The 24393-nt window shown below is 33.0% G+C and overlaps 2 protein-coding genes across 2 annotated transcripts in view; one reads left to right on the top strand and one right to left on the bottom strand.

The window, feature by feature from the left end:
- The window catches only part of LOC129229216 (protein GPR107-like), a 49645-nt gene extending 36336 nt beyond the window's left edge, over positions 1 to 13309 (bottom strand). Inside the window, exons 1-2 of the mRNA XM_054863478.1 lie at positions 13157 to 13309; positions 1758 to 1865 (exon numbers count right to left, since the gene is read on the bottom strand). Of these exons, the coding sequence (XP_054719453.1) occupies positions 1758 to 1865; positions 13157 to 13246 (198 nt within the window). The 5' untranslated portion in view covers positions 13247 to 13309. The remainder of the gene's footprint in view (positions 1 to 1757; positions 1866 to 13156) is intronic.
- Positions 13310 to 13643: 334 nt separating this feature from the next.
- Positions 13644 to 22000, top strand: LOC129229215 (BAG domain-containing protein Samui-like). The gene is made up of 2 exons (XM_054863477.1): positions 13644 to 13859; positions 20123 to 22000. The coding sequence occupies exons 1-2, from the start codon at positions 13728 to 13730 to the stop codon at positions 21878 to 21880; spliced, it is 1890 nt and encodes a 629-aa protein (XP_054719452.1). The 5' UTR covers positions 13644 to 13727; the 3' UTR covers positions 21881 to 22000.
- Positions 22001 to 24393: the final 2393 nt, after the last annotated feature.

Here is a 24393-nt window from a genome sequence, read left to right as displayed (position 1 = left end):
CTGTATGGGCCATCCAAGATGAGCAAAACCCAAATGAAGTTGTTCCCTGAAGAAGTATATCAAAGATTGCTTGTTTCTTAAGCATTACCAGTCACTTGGCAATAGTAGTGGTACAGCAATGCAGGAAGGACCTTCAAATCTGAATGGCACATAACCATTATTTTGTCAGAAGTCGTTGGAGAAATTAGTAAAAAGCAGAAGATGAGGCGATCATTCTTCATCAAGATAAGGCGAGCTCACATGCATGGGCTCACACAAAGGAATTTTTGACCAGTCAAAACAATAAATTAATGGATCAACGAGCTGTTACAACCCTTCTTTAGCACCCAATGACTTTAAATTATACCCTAACATGAAAAATAAATTACAAGATCAACAATTTTCAACACACCAAGAAGCGGTCGATGCTTCCAACATGCATGTTTTGGAGTTACCTCAATCAGAATGGAAAAAATGCTTACAAATTTGGTTTACACCAAGGGCAAGTCCAAATTTGGACAAAAATGGGGGTCAAGGGGAGTTTTTCAAATTATAAGTCCCAAAAATCCAGTTTTTGGCTATCTTTGGTCACTTAAGGTCTTAAGGGGGGTTATGAACCCCATGCCCCCCCTCCATCCCCCTCCTGGACCTGCGCTTGGTTCACAAGCATGCAAAAAGCATTAATTTACATGGGCATTATTTTGAAAAGCAATAAAAATAAATTTAATGAAATATTTGTTTTTTTTATTGTTAGGCCAAAAATATAAATAGCAAAGCTTTACAATGGGGTTTGACTGTACTGAAGGCAGGAGTAGAAATTTAGAAAAATAAGCCACTGGTCCAATGAACCAGCAACTACAACATTTTACTGCCCGGCACACTTTCAGATGTCCATTCTTGTATTCTGGTTTAAAATAATGAAAAATTTAAGAAAAAAATGAAAATGTGTAAAACAAAATGAGTCAACTAGCAGTTTAATGGACACATCTGAGCGACTAAAGAAGAAAGGAAACAGGCATCTTTTTGTTCACTAATACTATTAAAGGAATTAAGCCAACAAAACTTAATGTTCTTGTTTTGAGAGGAAGACAATGGGATGCAAAAAGCAATATGTTTTCGATGTTGTAGAAATTTCTTAAATCTATCTTTTCTTCTTAAGAAAGCCTAAACATTGTGAAAAAAAGGAGGAAACATTTAACAGTTTTAACAAATGATGCTGCTAAAAATTTTTAAAAGGAAAACTGAAATAAAATTTTACTGGTTCTTTGAACCACTAAAATTTATATTCTGCTGGTCTGATGGATGTTTTTGGAGTCCTAGACCAGATGGCTATTGTTAATTTTGAGCCCTGCTAAAGATATATACAGTTATTAAGTAGTACTTATGTTTTTTTCAGCGGAAAATTATAAACAAAGGCAACATATTCTGCAAGTTTAAAATGGTCCTTAATACTTAAGGTAAATTTTGGATTTTTTGTTGATATAGCATAAGTAAACATTAAGTAAAAGGAGGTCATTGCTTCAAGAGAATGGACTTCTTTGTTTTATTTACATACAAGATAATACAAGAAAGATTTACAACACAAAAAGAAAGAAATGACACCCAGGGCACCGGTGGGAATCGAACCCACAGCATCTGTCTTACAAAGTGAAGCATCTACCACAGAGCCACGAAGGCTGAAATTTCGAATTTAAAGAAAATATAAGAGCAATTTAGATTCAGTTACTTTAATTATTATTGAAAATATTTTTGCATTAAATCAGAATTTAGGAGCTTACCTTTGCATCATATTTTGGAGAAAATGTTAAATGGTTAAGTTTCACTTCTAATTTACCACCATCCAAGAACCCAAATGTCGATATCCTGAAATAACTTCGGATGTCATTCTAAAACAATGAGAAGGAAAAAAAAAGTTAGTAAAACATAAACTGTTGTTAAAAAGTTGGTAAAAACATAAACTGATGCTTTAAAGTTAATTATTGGAATGAACAATTAAAATTGACATTTATACATAAATGTAGCATAGTAAAAAAACAATTCAAATGGGTTTGTTTCCTTCAGTCAAAAGTACTACTTTTAGTCACTGAAATTGATAGAATAAGCAAAAAAAAAAAAAAAAAAAAAAAAAAAAAAAAAAAAAAAAAAAAAAAAAAACATGGAGCGAGGAAACACTTTCATTTTCCCGACACTTAATTTTTAATTAATTGTTTAAAATGTCCGATTTTGAAAATAAGGCGTGGTCTTTGCGATGTCACAAATGATGTATGATATAATTTAACTTCAAGTAGTCAAGTTTCATGATAACTATTGAGTAATTCACAAATGCATTCAAGTTAATTCTTTATTAGTTGACACAACATTTATCGTAGCTTCATGCACTACTACAACTTATCTATATAACTGGCAAATTTTAGAAATTCAATGAATGATCAAGATTCGCATTAGGTGCGGTTACAGTATATAAACTAGTTCACGTGTGCAGATCTAATTTACATAAATAATTCTAACACACTGGGCCCGGCTGAACAGAATGTTCAGAACACCAAGAACCCAATAACTTTCATATTAGAGCTTCAAGATGCTCAAATCAAATTCAAATATTATTTTTAAACAATTTCAATTTTTTTTTTTTTTTTTTTTTTTTCAAGAATTACTTACCAAACTTCTCAGAAATATCTCAAAATACCTTCAAAAAATAACTTTAAATGAAGAAATTTTTACATTTGAAATTTTTCAAATTTTATCAGAATTTATCAAACAATTCAAATGAACGAAATTGAAAAAAGGTTCAAAATTTAGTTTAAACAACAATATTAGTAAACATTTTTTTACAGCATAAACTTGCTAGTAAGAATATCAAATATTAGTAAACTTTTAACTTTATACAACAATTAAAAACAAATGTTCACAATAATTTACAATTTTAAATACATGTAACAACTCATTCACATTCTAACTTAACCAGCAACTGAACTGGTCTTTTTAATATGCCTCTTTCCGTTTTAATTTCGCAACTGCGAATTAATCCATCTCTTCCAGTAAAAGTCTTAACAACCTTTCCTAATCTCCACATGTTACGCGGTAAAAGTTCTTCTCTTATTACAACAATATCATTCACGTTTAGTTCTGTTTTAGTTTTGTGGTTTTTCGCACCGTTTACCGATTTTAATTGCAACAAATAGTCTCTGTAGAACAACTTCCAAAATCTATTTAAAAGTCTTTCACGATATTGATACATTTTACACATAATTTTCCTATTACTAGTAGGCACAAAGTCTGTATATTTCACTGGAGGCAAATTTAATGGCTTATTTCCTAAAAGAAAATGAGCAGGTGATAATACCTGGTATTCATGTTGATCATCCTCAATGTACGTCAGAGGTCTGTGGTTTATCACCGACTCTATTTCAATCAAAACAGTTTCCAACTCGTCGGCATGCAGTGAGGCGCGACCAAGTGTTTTTCTTAGCATAGTCTTGACTGATCGTACAAGTCTCTCATAGAAGCCACCCCACCATGCTCCTTTTTCTACGATGTATCTCCACTGTATACCTTTTGCGGCATAAAAGTTCTTTACGTCAGGATGACTTAATACTTGCCACATCTTTTTAAGTTCTGCATCAGCTGCCTTGAATGTTCTTGCATTATCACAATAGATAACAGAGCATAATCCTTTTCTTGACACGAATCTACGGAAAGCTTGCAAGAAAGATTCCGTAGTCAAGTTTTTAGTTAATTCCAGATGAATACCTCTAGTCACCGCACAGGTAATCAGAAGAATATAATACTTCGTATCTTCGTTTTTAACAAACAGAGGTCCAGCATAGTCCACGCCGATTACATCGAACGGATTTGATTTTTCGATTCTGGCAGATGGCAAAGGGGCTATGTCTTGCTGCATTGGTCTGGAATTAAACCGCTGGCAGATGATACATTTTCTTATAATACGTTTCACATTCTGCCGTCCTCTAACTATCCAATATTTTTCCCGAAGGTACCCAAGAGTACCTGCCATTCCCGAATGGAAAACTTTTTCATGTGCATCTCGCACCAAGATTTCAGTAAAATGAGTTTTTGATGGAATAATAATTGGATGTTTTTCGTAAAAACTCAAAGTCGATTTTTGTAGTCGGCCTCCTACTAACAACATCCCGTCTTCACTGAGGAATGGATTCAATTCACGAATTTTAGAATTTCTACTAATTTGATGTTCTTGTTTTAAACAAGTAATTTCGTCACTAAAATGCTCATGTTGAATTTCCTTTATCAAACTTAACTCTGCAGCGAAAAGTTCTTCAGCTCTTAAGGGACCTTTTTTCTTGTCAGCTTTACACCTTACATTATAAATAAATCTTTGTATCCATGCGGTCACCCTAACAGCTCGACTTAGTTTACTATACTTTTCAAGATTCAGAAGACTGTCAGAATTCACCGCAACAGAAGGTAGAACTGTATTTTCAGCAACACATTTCTTCTTTTCTAGCTCCACATCAGAAAACCCAGATGTCAATGGCATTTTCTTGGGCCAATTGTTTTTTGATTCGGACAACCAATCTGGTCCGGATTTCCATAATTTTGATGACAATAAATGTTCAGCAGAACACCCACGTGACAATATATCACTCGGATTGTCGGATCCACTGCAATGTCCCCATGCATTAAATTTTGTTAAAGATTGTATTTCAGATACTCTATTCTTGACAAATAATTTCCATCGCTCAGGGGCACTTCGAATCCAATGTATTACGATCTGACTATCAGTCCACAAGTAAATGTTCTCTTCTTGAATGGAAAACAAATCTTTTAGACACTTTGCGAGTTTTGATGTCGTTAATGCAGCTAACAATTCTAGTCTTGGTAGTGTGAGTTTTTGTTTAATCGGCGCAATTTTAGATTTTGCCATAACAAATGCTACAGTACAGTCCTCAACCGATCTTAAATACGCTACTGAACCGTAAGCTTTTATTGATGCATCACCAAATATATGCAATTCTTTATTCTTATTACGATTTAGTTCGCAAGGAAAATATTCGCGGCAAATTTCGAATTTCTTTAGAGTTTCTATTTCATCGCACCACTCGGACCACATTTGTTTGCATTCAATTGGAACTTCATCTTCAAGTTCTAAACCCAACTGCCAAAGATTTTGCATTATTAATTTCGCTCTCAATACAAAAGGTGAAATAAATCCTACCGGATCAAAAATAGTAGCGGTTACTTTTAATATGTTTCTTTTTGTGATTATTCTACATTTATTTAGTGTTTCAGACAACTTATCTATATTTAAAAACAATACATCTTTACTATTACACCAGTTAAGTCCTAGTACCTTTAAAGTATCATTGTGCTCTTTTTGTACCTCAACAATTCCATTCTTATCCCAGATTTTTTCAAGCTCTTCTGAATTTGTACTAAATTGACGCAAATTCATTCCCGCTTCTTTAAGTACGTTATAAGCTTCAGTGCTTAACTTGAAGGCATGTTCTACGGAATCTGAACCGTAAAAAATGTCATCTACATAAATAAAATTATTTAACATCTTAAAAATCTCTGGATTTTCCACTGACAATTTCTTTATGTGATGTTTTATAGTACATGCGAGAATAAAACTGCTACAAGCAACTCCAAACGGAGCACGAGTCATACGATAATGTTTTATATTTAATTCATTGTCAAAATACAAAAATCGCAATGCGTCCCTATCAGTTTCTACAATCCCAATTTGATGAAAGGCTTTTTCGATATCTGCCGAAAACGCATATTTAAACTGCCTGAAACACAATATCAAATCTAAAATTGAAGGGTTTAAATTTGGGCCAGGTATCAAACATTGGTTTAAAGATACCTCATCATTAACTTTTGATGACGCATCATACACTATACGGACTTTAGTTTTTGACGCATTTTTTCTTACGACCGGAGAATGCGGCATGTAGTACATTGTATTACCATCGTGACTTTCAACGCCACATTCTTCAATTATTTTGTTCCTTAACTGATCATTTATGATACTATCATAATTTTCCCTAAGCCACTCATCATTAATTAATTTGTTAGATAAATGCATAAGACGCAGTTTAGCATTTTCAAAGTTACTAGCCAAATGTTCATGATTTGACTTCCATAACAAACCAGCTTCATATCTCCCATTTTTGAAATTCAATTCACTTTCAAACTTTTTTATGACCAATTCATCGTTTTTATCATCTTTTTCCTCCAAACCCATATGATCTAAAGCCCAAAATTTTCTCAAACTATCATTAATTGAGCTATGATCCTCGCTTTCACATTGCATAGCACCAATTGTAAACATAGAAGCACTAGATTGATTTTCCCCGAAAGCTCCAACTAACGACCACCCAAACAATGAAGAAACTGCAAATAACCTTTTACTAATTCGTTTCTTTTGCCCTGTTTGTACTTCCCAACACGAATCAGAACCCAGCAATAATTCTATTTCAGAGGACTCGCCATTATCGGCTAATTGTAAATTTTCCATTTTCAACATTTCTAAAATACTTCTCGAGGGTACTTTTATAAGCGCTCCAGAAATTGTATCTGTTACAAGGGCTTCAATTGTTATACAACTATTAGGTTCATGCATACTTTTTAGTTTAACTTCGACAACATCATATTCTTTCAATTTACCCTTAATGTATCCAAAAGAATATATGTACAGTTTTTCCCTTCTTATACATTTTAATTTTAATTCCTTTGCTAATTCTGATTTAATGAACGTTTTTTGTGATCCTGAATCAAGCAAAATGCGCGTGATTCGACTTAACAAGCTATTTTTATCTGAAACATGAACAGTACAAGTTTGCAGATATATACCTTTATCAGCAGTTTCAGAAATTGTCTTTGAATTCAGCGACAAAGATGCAATCGCATTTTCTTTATCTTCAGAATCTGAAACAATTTTCCTACAGAACAATTTATTGTGATTTACACTGTTACAAACTTTGCAAGGTGGAATTTTTACCCTACATTTAAACGAAACGTGCCCTTTTCTAAAACATTTATAACAACGCCCTTGATTCTTTAGAATCATCCTTTTTTGTTCATTTGTTTTCTCACATTTTCTAACATCATGAGTATTTTCATTACAATAATAGCAGTATGAATTAGTCATTGTGGTTAGCGCCGAAGTTGTGGGAACACTTCTAGAGTAATTATTTTTATTCTGCGCAAACTCACTATTTGATTTCCTTTTCTTTGAATTTATAATTACATTCGAGGCCTCCAAACTTTCTACCTCTAATCTAATGAAATCCAAAAGCTCCGTGACGTTATACTGTTTTTTCGAATTACGTTTTCTATTAAATTCTAAATTCATATCATCAGGCAACAATTTTAAAATAATTGGTCCTAATAGACTCCCATACGATTCTGAAACAATCCCCAATGAGTTCAGACTTCTTATGTTTATTTCACAAGAATCGTAAAGTGTTCTTAAAGCTTTTACATTAGACGAATACTTTACAGGATCCAAATTAAGAAGATTATTCATGTGGGAAGAAATAACTAAATCTACGCGTCCAAACCTTTCTTTAATCAAACCTATACAAGCGTCATAATTCTCATCTGAAAGTGAGAACCCAGATACTGCATTTAACGCAGCTCCTCCTAATAACGATTTCAAATAAGTAAATTTTTCAATCTTTGATAATTCAGAATTATTCCCGATAGCATTTTCAAACGAATTAAAAAATTCCAAAAAATGGCTTGGATCTCCGTAATATTTAGAAATTGAAATCTTAGGCAAACGAATGTTATTTTTTACCTCATTTTTGCATGAAACAATGTGGTCACCAGTGGATTGATTTTGTACAGCATTTGAAATAGAATCTAATTTCTTTTTAGTTCTAAATTGACATAAACTAATTTTTTCCTCATACTCTAACACGGAACTATATTCCTTTTCTATTTCAGCTTCTTCCCCGACAAAACAATTAAATATCTGCTCATTAAGAATTTTTAACTCTGATTCTTTAGCATTAAGCAAATATAAATTTTCCTCAATTACATTTCTATCAAAAGTTTCACTTTGCAGACCTGATTCTATACAATTTACAAGTTTAGTTACTGCAATCCGAATTGTTTTTCTAGCCGCTTTAAATTTATTAAGTTCAGCAGCTGTCTTTACTATATTACCTTCTACTGACATTTTTAATCGCTTACCTTTATGAAAAACTCGCACACACCAGTACTATCCAGACGATAGAAAATTCTGTAGGTGTAATTTTATCGAAACGGACGAAAACTGCCATGATGTACAAATCTATTCATTCCGTTGTCAAATTCAACTTAATGCGATATTTCAATCTTCATTCGATACTTCAAGACAGCGTTTTTCAACAATACGCCTGCTTCCGAATTACAACTTCTACTGTTCTGAACTGCATTTATTCCATTCGCAGTCGTGCCGCACTAGTTGGGCGCCAAAAAATGATATAATTTAACTTCAAGTAGTCAAGTTTCATGATAACTATTGAGTAATTCACAAATGCATTCAAGTTAATTCTTTATTAGTTGACACAACATTTATCGTAGCTTCATGCACTACTACAACTTATCTATATAACTGGCAAATTTTAGAAATTCAATGAATGATCAAGATTCGCATTAGGTGCGGTTACAGTATATAAACTAGTTCACGTGTGCAGATCTAATTTACATAAATAATTCTAACAATGTATGTTAGCACATCTGTCTACCACCTTTCCACTTTCTGATAATCAAGAAACAAATTAAATATTGTGCTCTACGCTTTCTATGAACCATATCATTGCCAACACATGTGAGTAAAGAAGCAAATTAAATATTGTGCTCTGCGAATGGCATTTTATCATTTGTAATATCATTGGCAGAAGCATAAACTAGGAAATCGCATTGATTAAAATAATTTTTTTAAATATTCAACTTAGTAAAATTATTTAAAAAATAGTCAGATCCTATGTTTTTAAGCATGTTTTGAGAGCACATCAGGCATGTTTTAGATTTTCAATGCATAAAATATGTTAGTAGTCAGTGTTGACAAGTTTTTTACACTTCGTGATTTTATCCTTCATGTAAAAAACTCCTTTTTGATATATACAGGGCCATGATGATTTTTGCAATTTTTGACCCCCATGAAAGAGGGTACGTAGGATTTTTCAAACCCCTCCTCCCTATACTTACGTAAAACTCCATTTCATTTTTCAAAACAATAAAATGTTGTTGGAAAAGGATCAGTTACACTAGAACTCCCAGTTTGACATAAATCAAAGATTTTTATTTTTTAAACATTTCATATGACAGGATATGAATTAAAAATAAATCATGCATACATAGTGCAATTCTTTTACAACACTAATTTGTAAAACAAGTAAAAAACTGCTGATCCTAATACGTTTTTTACCTTTCAGATTAGAGATGTACCGAGTAGCACTTTGGCCGAGTACCGTTACAAGGAACGTCTATTTCAATGCATACATGTGAGCTAAAGAATGTAAAGACATTCGACAAAAAACATCCGACTTTTGTCGGATGCCTTTAAATCCACGAGCCTCCATTTTGTGCATTGAAAAAGGAATTTCTTGTAACGCCAAAACACGTGTCTGCAGTGTTCCTGCACTGTGCTTTTAACATTGCTTTATTTCCTTTTATTTTTTCAGCAAAGGTATTTTTATATTTTTTATAACTAATTTTTGTTTGTAGCAAAAATCCATTTTTAATATGAAAATTCCATATTTTCTATACTTACCTCTTTTGCATAATTTTTAATAAATAAGTTTTATTAACTTCGCGGACATTAAAATAAAGATTTTTTCCATTGAAGCATTACAAACTTCATTGTTCTCAAAATTTAAATTTGACTTATAAATTTTAATTGTAAATGATTGCAGAATATAATGCTTGCTCTTTTTTTTAAATTTTAGTATCTGTCTTGGATAATATTCAATTTTTTGCAACTACTCGGTATTGGCCGAGTATCTGATCAGAATTTGGCCCAGTACCGAGTACTCGGCAAATCGGCCGAGTACCGAGTAGTTACCGAGTACTCGGTACGTCTCTATTTCAGATGCAAAAGAAAGACGATCCCTGTCAAATCACTTGACCACGCGATTTCTAATAAAAAATATTGACTTGAAAAATATTAAGAATGCGCTCCACTCCCCCCAAAAAAGTATGTAGAGATCTTTCTAACCCTCCCTCTCCCTCGGGCCCCTTACATAATTAATGAATGGACCCTAATTCTCAAAAACCTTCCTGAAACTATAATATTGGTAAAAAAATTACCTTAACAAATGATCCCTAGTCTAGTTAGATATGCTTGTTAACATGTTTTTCGACTGTTTTACATTTTTAAATTGATGTGCTATCAAAAGTCCCAAACATTATTTCGATTCAAGAAGTTGCTTGTCTGTAGAATAAAAGGGCTTTTACTATAAATACAGACAGACCTCGATATATGGTCACCCGCTTAGAAGGTCACCCCGCATATAAGGTCACTTTTCTGAAGTCCCGGCTTGCTGAATAGGAATTCTATGTTATGTGTAATTGGATATATGGTTAGATCATAATACATTAATCGCTCATAAGGTCACTTTTGTCTGACTTCTTTAAATGATTTCATTGCTTAATAGATTCACTTCCAAGAATTTTCCGCGATATACGATCCTTAAAAAGTGAAAAGTCATTTTTCCTATTAACGTAGTAAATTAAAAGCAGAAATTGAGTGTTATGACAATGATACTAAAGTACTCAGTATGTACAGATCACAATTTTTTACCAGTCATTAGAAGCCAAAGAAAATTTTCAAAAGATACTTAGAAACCATTGTGCTTAAACTAAAGAAAAAACCCGTCAGTCCTTTATTAATGTAATGTTAAGAAAGGTAAGTTGCATATCAGTTCTTTGCTTGGTCATATTTGAATACAGTTTTATTCTAAATGGAAGTTTTAAAAATGCATTTCAAAATTTCTTATTAATTCCAAAAATTTCGATTGGTTCAAATCGATTCAACTATTATTATTTAACTGATGTTTTTGGACATATTAAATTTTGAAAAGAGTTAATGCATACACCTTTGTAAATGCATCCTTATTTATCAATAAATATATATATGAATCGGTTATAAGGATACCCCACTTATAAGGTCAGTTCTGTGAAGTCCCGTGGAGTGTCCTTACATCAAGGTCCGACTGTAGTAGTATACATAAAAAATTAATTAATAAAGCGGATATCTTTAGCTATCATTTACATATTATATTTAGTCCTATTCTAAATCTTTTCTCTCTCAAGGTAACAGAACATCAGTTTGGAATCTTTAGACCTAGTTCATTTTTAAGCTAGGAAAGGATTAATCCAAAACTAGGAAAAATTTCAATTTATACTGAAATACATGAGCTCACTAGCAGATCCAGGAAAGGGGCTAGGGGGTTTCAGCCCCCCCCCCCAGCAAAAACGAAATGAAATCGTCTTAAACTAGATAAAATAACATTTTGATAAAAAATTTTTGGCATTCATGAGGTAATTGTTATTTTCTACTTTTTTTTCTGTGCAAATTTTGTTACAGAGGAAGCAACATCTTATTACATGTAAAGTTTTAATTTAAAAAATCCTTTAACCCTCAGTTCAATTTTACTCAATTCGGTTAGAGGTTAGAGAACTGAAAAGCAACAGCAATAATACACTAACTGCAGATATTGGTGACAACATTTTTACCAGAGGCGTCAGCAAGGGAAGAAGAGGAGGAGAAGCAAAGAGTCTTGATCTGACAGTATTCAATTTTTTACAACTACTCGGTATTGGCCGAATATGTGATCAAAATTTGGCCGAGTACCGAGTACTCAGTACGTCTCTACCCCAAATCTCTCCTCCCTAGCCCCAGCAAAGATCGCTTGAAACTGGGTTTTCAAATCCACAATTTCAAAGAGGTCCAAGCAACCCTCCCTCCTCACAATAAGAAATATTTGCGTTTTCGGAGTTTCAATTTTGAGCAACTATCAGGAAAGTGCCACTGATTGTCTTCTCCTTCTTCTAACTGTACCAAAGATCGTCTAAAACTGCCTTTTTAATACTAATTTTGAAAACCCCCAGAACCAATTTTTCTATGGCTTACTTCCGATTAAATTCATGTTGGCAAAACTTGGATCTAATAATATGTCTCTCCTAAACAAGATGCTGTATGAATGTCTCTCTCTGCATGTATTTATATATGCTTTTGAAAAATTTAAGGGTCAACTCTCCCCCCCCCTTTTATTATCACAACGGCCCAGTCTCAGCCCCCTCCAAAATAGATTTCTGGATCCGTCACTGCATAAGCTACATTGGTTTTTCCACCACACATTAGCTTCTAGAAACTTAAATGAACTTTGTTGCTTCAAGCAAAAATTAGCTCATTTTTAACAAGGAATATTTTATATTTAGACAATTTAAAATTAGTCATAGAAAAAAAATATAAAATCTTGACATAGAAGAATTTTTAGATCGATTAACTGGGATTGATAAAATATTTGTAACTAATTGTTTTATTTAGAAAGAAATCAAAATAATACTACAGTATAATTTAGTATTGTCAAGGGACTGAAAAAAGTTATCGTTTTATCAAGGATATCACTAAGTTGAGGAACACAGACATTCAATACAGTCAAAACCGGACCAGTGAAATTTATCGTTAAACTAAGGAAATTTTTAAATTGAAGTTATACTGTACATGGAAAACTGGATTTAAGTTTTAAGATCCGAGTGTTTTAAACTTTGTCAAAATGACAGAAATCTGTCTAAAGACCGAAAACTTTCACTTCTGTTTGTGTTGGAGTTTAGCTTTTTTTTTAATGACTACACAGCTCCCACACTTCTTTTGTTGGCAATTAAGCCCTACTTGTATATAATACACAAGGTTATGAAATTTTTTCCACCTTGCAACTCGACAATATCAATTAGGTTTGAAATATATATCAAAATTCCTAGTCAATTGATTTTTTTTTTACTCGCTAAATTGCCAATGAAAATATGAACACATTTAGTTTGATAATTATGTACTCTGCCAGGAATATGTTCGTCGCAGTGGACTGTGAATAGATTTATCATTGTAAAACAGCAAACGTTGTAATCCCCCATTTGCATAGGTTAACTGAATTTCATGCTTGTGATAGAAAATGAAATATCAGAAATTCTGGTTTCGACTTACATATAAAACGAGTTTATGCTTCCGACAAGAAGCACCAAGAAAAAGCTGTACAGATATTCCAATTAAAATAAATTTTCCAATGTTATTCATTTTTAATAGCTTTGTTTACATGACAGAAACACACAAATTTACAACAAAATTTTAACACTTCGCATATTAGTCAACATCGTCAACATTGCTTCGTGATGATTCGCTGCTCAAAGTACAGGAGTTGAAATGTTTTTTGCTTCTTTATATTATTAAATAAAGGTTATTATTTGATCAACGAGTCTATTTTTTAATATTTGAATATAAAATCCATAAAAAATTCGGATGAAAATAGCTTTAAATATTAATTAACTAATCTAACCACTTGATAATTTACAATATAACTTCAACGTTTGCTCTTCAACCATTGGTAGAAAAGTTAGCGAATCGTGATACAGAGCAGTAGAGTTTTCCAATCTGATTGGCTGTTGGGAATTAAAAGGCAGTTCTTTCCCGCGTATTTGCACCGATACCTTGCCCAGATCATTCTACTCGGTTCCATACATTTCCAGAATATTCTAGCATCTACTGTGAGCTTTTAAAAATGAGTTTTCGCCGCTTACCCTTTCAGTTTACTGCTGTCAATCCCTCAGAGCGTCAAGCTGAAATAAGAAAGCGATTTGGATTATCAAACCCGAGTGATATGATCTTAGATTTAGAGAATTCAACCAACATGGTAAGTTAAGCAAAATATTTTCAGCTTAACTATTTTGCAATCTGAATTCGTTTCGTTTACAGTTGTTTATTAGTGTTATACACATATCATGTTGATGGATCGTTGAAGACGCGTTTAAACGGGAAAACTTAAAATTTTGTTTGAATTTTAGGTTGAGCTATTTTAATATAAATGATCAAATCATATGTTCCTTTGAAAACCAAAGCGCTAAATCGTAGCAGGTATTCTGATGAAATTTTTGGTCTTCAAATTTGTTGCGTTCAGCCTCCTACACTTTTAATTAATTTTGTGCAAAAAAATTTGTTTGTGACGCTCAGAATCAGAAGTAAATTAATTTTTCTTTTATTAAGAATCTGTACTGAGTCTCGTATTGGAAATGTGGTGAAAAGCAAAGGAGTTATATTCCTCCATTAAGTACTATAATAAAAGTTTTGGTGTGTGGTTTAAACATGCACCTCCAAATTTCTGGGAGAATACTCCATTTCTTTATGTTCAGTATTTTAAAAGTAAAAATATGCCTGTAAAAAAAAAAAAAAAGAAAAACCGGTAGTTATGGTTTTATTTCAGACTCTGTTTGCATGTTCTGCATTCTAATCTAAATTTATCATTTATTGCAGTTAAAGATAGTTTCTACTAAGCTTAGAATGTTAAATTCTTGTGTATAAACTAAATATTGTCATAGATTTCAAGATAAACTGAATTTATTAATTTTCATTATTTATGAGCTAGTAAATTGTTGTATTAATGAATAACTTAAAAGGTATAAAGTAAGTCCAGCATCTTGCCGAGAATGGTATTAATTTTAGAGCCTCATTATATTATTATGAAAAACATTTCGATAAATAGCAATTGAAAGAGCATTATTAAATGTTTCTGGACGTATAAATTTTTGCCTTGGGTCCCTGTTATGAAAAAACAAGGTCTTAAAGGCTTGAAATTTTTAGAAAGCTTAACACATTTAGTGAGTTCCATCGAGTAATGTAAGCCGTCTGTCCAAAAATTTGTAGGTAGATACAGAGAATGCAGACCGATTTACCCCTTTCAGGGGCGCATCATTAATTTTTGAGAAATAAGAAGAAAAAACACCACAAGTAGGTTTATTTGATCATCTAGACATAAAGTTTTCAGTTAAAAAAATTTTTTTGGCAACTTTTTTCGCTGGGGGTGGTGTCCCCATAAATTCAAACCCCCCACCTGGGGAAGGACAAAAACATGTTTACACATGTAAAAATGAATTTGAATCATTTAGAACAATATGATTGAGTACCTCAGGTAAAATCAAGAAAAATGATTCAATCTTTCAGCGCTAATTAAAAATTTTAAAATCTGAAAAAAAATTCCAATTTTTGGGCAAACGAAAAATTGAAAATTTGATTTGGACAAGATATTGAGACTACGAAAAAAAATATTTTTTATTATTCTGCCATCTCATTTTGTTCATTGAACTCGAAAGAAGAGGATGCAAGTGATCTTGATTCAAAACATTCGGGAAAAAAAAGAGAAAAAATTTATAAATTGGTGGTTTCACAGCGCGACCACCGCCCCTGAAAGTGTTACTTGATTATACAGTAAAACCTGTCTACAACGATACTGTTGGGACCTTAAAAAAAATATCGTAATCAACAGGTTATCGTTATAGACACTTTGATTATTCATGCTGACATTTTGCTGGGGCCCAAAAAAAAAAAAATTGTTATAGACAGTATTGTTATATACAGGTTTCACTGTATTCTCCCTTAAAAAATATAGGTGCTTATGTATTAACGCCAGCGCAGCAGAATAAGCACTAATACCTCAATAAAGAGCAATCATTAGGCGCATTTGTTGCTTGCATGCATTCACAGTTATCTTCTTTGTTGGGTTGTTTCTGCACCACAGAAAAACGCCTAATCTGTAGCTGTGGTGCTGTTAATACGAAAGTAAGAACATATATCTCGATAATGGGCATATGAGGATAAGTGGCTGTTGTGTATGTGTCTCAAGCATAGTGAAATAAAAATCTAAAGTATCTGCTCAAAACGATCTGCAGGAATGAAAGTTGACATGCAGTGGATAAATAAAATTTTAACTAAGAAAATGCCTTATGCTTTCAATCATGTATTCCTAAAAACAATGAAAGTTTTTCATTATCAGTATTGCAGTAAATGTATCTGCCCAGCATCAAATGCATAGGCGGATTTAAGCCGAAATATTTGGGGGTGCAACAATAACAGGGATCTGGGGAGGGGGGTATTCCCGGAATAACAAGGCAGTGGCGAAATCAGAAAATAATTTTAGGGCAGGACACACTTTTAAGTTTGAAAAACGCGATGTAAACCATATTTAGGAAGATTAGGGGTTGGGCAATTCTTAACATTTCTAACTGCAGAAAAAGTCTTAAACTAAAGTCGATATTAGAAGCAATGGGTGAATCCAGCTACTGGTTTGGAATGGGATTCACGCCTCAGAAAAAATTTGAAATAGTAGTTTTGAAAACGCAGTTTTACAGTTCTTGGTGATATTTTGGGGGCAAGAAAGGTACGCATGGCTCCAAGGTCATTTTTAGAAATTTTAGTCATATAAATGTAATTATAGTCCATATTTATAGTTTGGGTTAGGAATAACACTCATAGACTGTCTCCAATCGATTTTTTGAAAAGCAAATAGAAATGCGTACCCCCCTCCCCTCCCCCACGCTACCTCTTTAACTTTTCATAATTGAAGTTCCAAAAATACTACGGAGGACAATTTTTGATACTGTTACCGGACAGGGTGTTCTAGAGCTCTCCCCTAGAAAATTTTCGAAATTGAAATCCTAAAAATGAAGTTTTTCTGTAATACCTCCATGGTATTAAAAAAAAGGATTCTAACACTTAAATATTTCGAAATATAGTAGTTTTCAATACCAAAATGTTAACACTTTTGATGATATTAGAGAAAGGGGGGTCGGAGGGACTAGTTCGAATATTTTCCAAAATTAAAGTCTTAAACACATGAGTGTATGACCATATTTGGTAACGTTAGGGACACTGCAGTTTTTCAAAACTGAAGCTCCAAAAACGCAATTTTAAACGATTTTTGATGTATTTAGGTGATTAGAAGATCTTCCTTGGAAATTTTGCGAAAGTGAAGCCCAAGAAACTAAATTTGAGTTACTCTGTAATAACTTTGGCTGGAGAAAGGGCTTTGGAGAAGAAAAATTTTGAGAACTAATAGAGAAAATGAAAACGAAATAGAAAAAAAAGGGAGGAGGGAGATATGAAAGAAAAAGGATTTTGCGAGGAGGAGGGAGGAGGCACAAAATTCACCGCCAATAATCTGAAGCTGTTGAAAAATTTAAATGTCAGTATTTCTTTTTGAAAGAAATTAAAATTTTTTCCCAATATTCTTTTTTTTTTCGTAAAATAACTGTTTTCCCAAAATGAGATCTTTTCTTCTCTTCAATAATAAGAATATTTTTTTAAAACATCTACTCAGCATGTGTGGGGAGAGTCACCAGTCTTGTGTCTCCTCCCCCCTGGATGCACCACTGCAGCAAAATGTCCGGGAGTCCTTCAAAAATTTTTGAAAATTTACCTTAAAAATGTTAGTTTTCTGTTGTTTTCGGCGTAGATTTTATTGATAAAGTTTCTTGCAATAGCCATGGTTTTTTTTTTTGGACTTTATTAGCCATTGTTGTTTCAAAATAGAAGAATTGGTATTGATATACGAATAAATACCCAATTACAGAACATGCTATTATTCTATACAATAACACAGCACTGAACAATATATTGTTGGAGAAGTTTTTTTATTTGCATGAAATTATTTATTAGGTTTTTTTTCCAAATGGATAAAATTACTTACATTCTTAATATCAGCACAGTTACGTTTTTCTTGCACTAGCGACGTGTGGTGATACACTGGATTCAAGTAAATTTACTAGTATAGCAGCTATGCATCCCTCCCCCCCTCCAACTGCGTTTCTGAGTGAAATATACTAAACTATTTTTTTCAAAACCCAACCAAAAATTTTGGGGGTGCGGCGCACCCCCTGGCACCCCCGTAAATCCGCCTATGATCAAATGTATCCACCCACGGCATGCACACTATATTATATAGCTATGGTCTCGAAATTCTCTTTCAATTGTTACCTGTTTAAAATTGTTTTATTATTGGACTATCAACGTGACTCCCTGGTTAAGAGAGAACTTCAAGCAGAAGTACTCACTCCACATGATAAAATAAAGTTCTCCAAAGTTGCGAAATAGGATTTTTTTTTTGGCTGGAAGATTATTCTTATTATGTATAACTTATAAGCTTCATAGAAAGTAATATAATGGGCCATTTCACAGCATTTTGTCCAAATGTAGAGGCCACAACATGACACCTTTTTTGCTGTTACTACTATATTTGCCCATCATTTTATTTTGAGTTAGTCCTACCAATACACAAACTCAAAGCAACCTGCTAATCACTTTATTTTATGCTAGTTGTAGAATAATCGCTATGTTTTGCAGTAAGTTACCTAGCCGAGCCAGGACTAAGGCCGAAATACACGGCCAGCTCAGTCATTCTATCCGAGGACTGCAGTTTCGTGCTGTTTAGCTCTCATCCGCCCGGAATAGGAAGAAACCTCTTAAAGTAGCTAAGAGAAACAAACAATCTAGTAGCTAATGTAGAATTAGCAATGATGCAGTTCAACTCTAAGATTGAAGGCAAAGCTGAATATTGAAATACCTAGCTTTGTCTTCAATCTTTGAGTTGAACCGTACCATTGTGGTGGTCTCTCATCTGATGTGCTAATTCTACATTAGCTACCAGTTTGTTTGGTTCTCATGAGTTCCTTAAGAGGTTTACTGCTTTCAGCTCAATTACTTCTTATTCCGGGCTGATGAGTGCTAAAAAGCTTGAAACTGTCATCCTCAGATGGAATGACCGAGTGTGGGGTGTTTTTTATGTAATAATAGCTAGAGATACATTCTTAGTGGAGCTGTTTTTTGTTCTATTTTCTCTTATTGAAAAGGAGATCCTTTATGACTCCTAAATATGTGTAGTATATGCAGTGGACTTTCTATTCTGAATACTCAAGGTACCGAACAAAAGTGTTGAGTATGGAGGTGTTCATTATAGAGAGAGATTGGATAATTCATATGTATTCGCCAGGACCATTAAAAAGTGTTCAGAGTATTGGGGCGCTCACATTAGAGAGTGTTCAGGTAAAGGGAGTCTACCGTGTTTCAAATCCGTATCAAAACTTGGGAATTCTTGAAGTCTTGCTGTGTTTTTATCATTAAATCTATATGATAGTATGTACGCGAAGGGTTTTGGGATATGACCCCTCCCCAAAGAAGGACATTTCGAACATCATTTGCTAGACTTTCGAAGTGGAAATTTGAAAAAAAAAAAAAAAATTTAACTTTAGTCATCTTTGTATTGTTAACATAAAGTGTGTTAAAGATGGGGAGGGGGGATTTCATGGTTTTCCTCTGGTAAATGTTCCAAACAAAGAGACAAGGAAAGTTAGTTCCCAAAATGTTTTCAAAATTCTAATTTTTTTTAAAGTATATTTGATAACATTAAGGTGTTAAGGATATTTTTTGAAGTACTGAAAATTAAATTTTAGCTAACTTTAATGACATTTTGAGTTTGGGGAATAAACTAAAGAGCTCTCTTTGGAAATTTTTCGGACATTGAATTCTTTCATTAAGAAGCAGTTACTGACTATCTGATGTTAGGAAATCTGGCGGTTCTCCTTCTGAAGTTTCTTGATAGTGTAATCTCACAGAGTAGATTTTAGCAATAATTTGGTAATGATAGAGGGAAAAGGTTAAGGTCCCTTCCCAACATTTCTTTCAAAACTGAAATAAGTTCTAGTCCATTATTGTAAAAGAAAGGTCTTAGGGGCTCTGGTTGAAATTTCTAAATCAAAATTTTGAACTCTTTCTAGTGAGGTTAAGCAAACAAGGAAGGTTTGAGGGATCTAAAAATTAGGAAACAAATTATGTAAGAATTTAGGAAGAAAACCAGAACCTAGTGTCTAAGTTTTGAGGTGACTAATACTAGAAGTAAGAACTCTTCTTTTTTGGGGAAGCGATGGTACTAGAGCTCCGGTAAATGATGTAATGCATGGTGATTTAGAAGAACATTGTTGAAAGATTACCTGGGGTTGAACTTGAAACTCATTTTGTTCCAAACTTTGAAAAGTCCTTTAACATCTCTTTGTTTCTCAGCCTCGTATTGAATGTATGTCTATCCTCACATGCTTGGCAAATGAAACTTATCTAGAATCTCTTTCCTTTCAGGGCGCAGGTAACAGGGATTCCAATTCGGCAACTTCCAGCCCTAGATTACAACATAGAGTTCCAGTGTTTGTGGAGGATCCTGATCCCTGGATTTCCGAGAAATCTCGAAGTAATAATGTAGACAATGGAAGGAAGCCAAACGTGAGAGTGATTCCAATTGAATATGAAGGAGATAGGAAACCAGTAAGGCAAAGGAACTTTTCTGGGCCAGCAGGAATCCAACAGAATAATAGTGTTCAAGATGGACTCGTTGAAAATGACATTAAACCAGTGAAGCATACTATGTCCACCATGACTCTGCCTAACAGAAAAAGAGTGCCTAGTGGTGAAACAAAACCTCGTGTGTACAACATTCCAATACAGATTGAGAAAAGAGAGAACTGCAATGAGCATGTCAAAAAACCAAATTTGAATTCATCTCCTAAAGAGGTAAAACCAAATGGTTGTAAGGTTACTAAAACAAGTTCAGAGAACGAACTGCAAAAATCTGAAGAGAAGATTCCAGAGCCAGGATTCAAGCTGCAACTCAAAAAAGTTGAAGATGTATTGGATGATTTAAAATCATATGCATCCGGGGTCGAAAGTTTTTCTGGTACTGCAAATGATAAACAATATAGATACTTAGATGAAATGCTGACAAGATTAATGTTGCGCTTAGATGATATAGAGACAATGGGCAATTCTGATGTCAGAAATGCTAGAAAAGCTGCAATTAAGAAAGTTCAATCATATATTGATCTTCTAGAAACAAAAATCAATTCGGATTCTGTAGAAAAAGATGCGGAGTCTGCTATTGCTTCTGGTGATATTAAAGAAAGTGATAAACTGGACATTGTTGAAAATTCTGTTACTCCAGAAAATGACATGCCAGAGTCCTCTACAGAACATGTTGAACTTCAGGAAGTACCCGAAATAGAGATGACGGAGGCTAATGTGACTGAAGTAGGAGAATTAGTGGAGCATAATAAAACAGATTTAGATCATCATGAAGCTGAAAAGGAACCTGAAACACAGATGATGGAAGGGGATCTAACATACTGTGGAAAACTAGAATGTAACAAAACAGATTCCGATCATCATGAAACTGAGAAAGCACCTGAAATAGAAATGATAGAAGGGTATGCAACATCCGAGGGAAAGAGCGAGTTGCTTACTCCTACTATGGATGTTCCTGTAGGTTCAAAACTCAGTGAAGCAGACATGAATGATCAAACAAACAGTTGTAAGGACTTAGAACTTTCACATTCCAGTGACAGTAATAAGCCAGAATCTCAACCTGAAGTAGAGATGGTTTTTGTAGGTAACTTGGAACCATTAGAATCTTGTGATAAAGACAGACAGGTAACTAATGATACAGTAGAAATGAAGGAAGCTTCTAGTCAGAAAACTTTGACAGGTATAGATATGGTAGAATCCTCGGAAAAATCTCAAGATGTGGGAAATAATGATGAACAATGTGCCCAAAGTTTAAATGATAACTGTGATATTGAAATGTTGGATTGTACCTCACAAAACATAGAGGAAAATACTGAAACTATGTTGGACTGCAGTTTAATCATTCCAGAAAATGCATCTCATAGTGATATGTTGCAATCTAATGTTATAAAGACAGCACCTACAGAGATTCTAGATGAAGGGTCTGCTGTAACAACTTCAAATCATAACTCTGAACTGTTAAGGCCAAAAGTTGATAAGGTAGAATCTAAGCTTTCAGATTTTGCTGATAATAATGATGTTTTAAATAGAACTGAAATCTGATGGTGTTAATTAAACTAGGTGAAATTTGTTGCTGAAAACATTTGCATTTGTCTAGTTATGTGAATTACGCATTAACTACTTGTACTTGCTATATTGTAAATATGTATATAGTTAAAATAAAATTTAATTTCAGTTATTACTTATGTTGCATCTCTTTCATGTTTAAGATATATTATTAAGAATAAAATAACCATATGAAGTAATTATATTGATATGCTTAAAAATTATTTTGGATCTTACTTTTTAAACAAATGTAAAAGATTATCAATACTGATGAAATTCTGAAGTTTTGTTCATTTAAGGAGTGATTGATCTTAATATAATTCTTAAACCAACAAACTTATTTTGTTTGGAAAGCTAAAGTTTTCAAATTTAATCTTTATATCATAATAGAAAATCTGCAAAGTTGAATTTCAAAGTATAAATGTTTGTTTTAATGAAGTTTCAAAAGAAAGAATATAACTTTGTTAAATATTGATTTCTGAAGGTAAGTTTAAAAGATAAGATTTCATATCTGAATAAAATAACTTGAAATTGTTGGTTTAAGGTTTTGAATCTCTCCAAATAAATTTAGGGGCACATTCAACTTGATAGTGCACAATTCAATTGAATACTATCTACCAGTTAGCATTGTGAAAAATTTCCTTCTGGGTGGGGTGTCTGGCAGAGTAATTGATCAACTTAAATTCTGTTTGAGTTGAATATGCCCCTTAATTCATCTTTGTTAATTAAGTCTTAAAGCTGTAACAAGCAGGGATTGATTACAATAGCCTATAGTTTAGGAAACTCCTCTAGAGAGGAATCAAACACAGTACAGTTTACAGTAACCCCTTGTTATATTGCGCTTGTCAGCCGACAGGAAAAGAGCTTGATCTATCCGAAAATAACATAGGACATGAATTGATGCATTTGATGTACAAATGTGCAAGAAATTTACCTTTTCAATTGAGACAGTGCGAAGCAAAGGGATGTATATGTAAGTGGCAAAATTAAAAATTTAGAGATAACTAGAACAAATGGTAGCTACTTGGCGACAAAAGAGAGAACTAGTAGCTTTGGTGGTGCTGTTATACAGCATGATTTAGAATAAAAATTCAATGAAAGCCTACATAGGACGTTAACTTTGAACAAGTGAGTTGAGTCTTGTCGCAACTCGTGATTGTGTGTGATAAACATAATTTGAATTCAAAATTATAGAATTCAAATTACTTTCTTTTAAATATCCTGTTTTTTTTTTTAAATTTAATTTTTTACATTTCAAATATTTTTTAAATTACGCATCCAAATTTTATTTTGGAAAAAATGTGTCTTGAGACCAGGGTTGGCCGGATTGAACCCAATTGGGTTGGACCCAATGGGTTTTTTTGAAAAAACCCATTATTTAGCCCACTTTTGGGTTTTTAAAAATTTTCTGAGAACCTTTTTTTTTAAAAAATAATTAATTTAAACACTTTTACAATTTAAACTTTTTTATTTCTTCTTCACAATAGGCAATGGACATAAAAAATGAATTTTTAACTTTAATAGTATTTCTTAACTTTTAAAGGCATTAAAAAATGCTTCAAAGATTTTAAATAAATATATTTAACTTTTTTCCTTCAACTGGTCAATAAGGAGCTCAAATTATCTTGACTAAGTCCTGTCACGTCAGATTTTCTCAATATTTGCAGATTGTACAAAGGATACTACTTTAGCTAAAAGGCTCTCATGTGAATTATTTTCTGCAAACCAACACGTCGCAAAACTCGAATAAACAAGGTATATTTTTTTAGAAATTAACAGGTTTTACAAATGGTCGGACAGAAAATGGAATAGGATGTACAGTATTTTCATTATCTTACGAAAAAGTTTAATATTTCTTACTCTGTACACAGAAATAGAAAAACAGGCAACATAAAATTCAAAGAAATGTCTTGATTAAGCTGGAATTCAGTAAAAAGGGATTTAAACTACTTGAAGTTCTACAGTAGTTTTGCATAACAAAATGAAATATAATAAAGTAAAATACAAAAAAAAAAATGTCGAAATTAAAAACGAACAAATAAACAATAGATTTTATCACTCAAGAAGTAACTTTCTTTGCCTTAACTGTTGGTAATCATAGAAACCAAAAAAATCTGAAACTTCACCATTCTTGAATTTTGTCGTCTTTTATACCTTTCTTCAGAAAATGCTGAATTTTCCAGCTTTTTTTATCAAGACAATTTTTGTGCTTTGTCCATATACTTATGCTACAATATGCTACGAGTACCCCACCTTTCCCCTACAAAAAGACAAATAAACCACATTTCTTTTAAAGAAACCCAGCTTTAGTTGGGTTTTATTTAAAAAAAACCAAAAAACCCTGGGTCCATGGGCTTTTTTAAAAAAACCCGGGTTTTTGCCAACCCTGCTTGAGACTGCTCAGAAATTGGAGTGGTTTGTGGATTATCGGTTTTTATGAATAGCATGCTGTATGTAGCATTTTCTGCCGTAAAGTGACCAGCTACAATAAAAGTACTTATTCCAAATAA

This window comes from Uloborus diversus, chromosome 9 (genome assembly GCF_026930045.1).
Source record: "Uloborus diversus isolate 005 chromosome 9, Udiv.v.3.1, whole genome shotgun sequence".
NCBI lineage: Eukaryota > Metazoa > Arthropoda > Arachnida > Araneae > Uloboridae > Uloborus > Uloborus diversus.
Note: the sequence above shows the minus strand (reverse complement) of the source record. Positions and strands in the feature narration are given on the sequence as shown.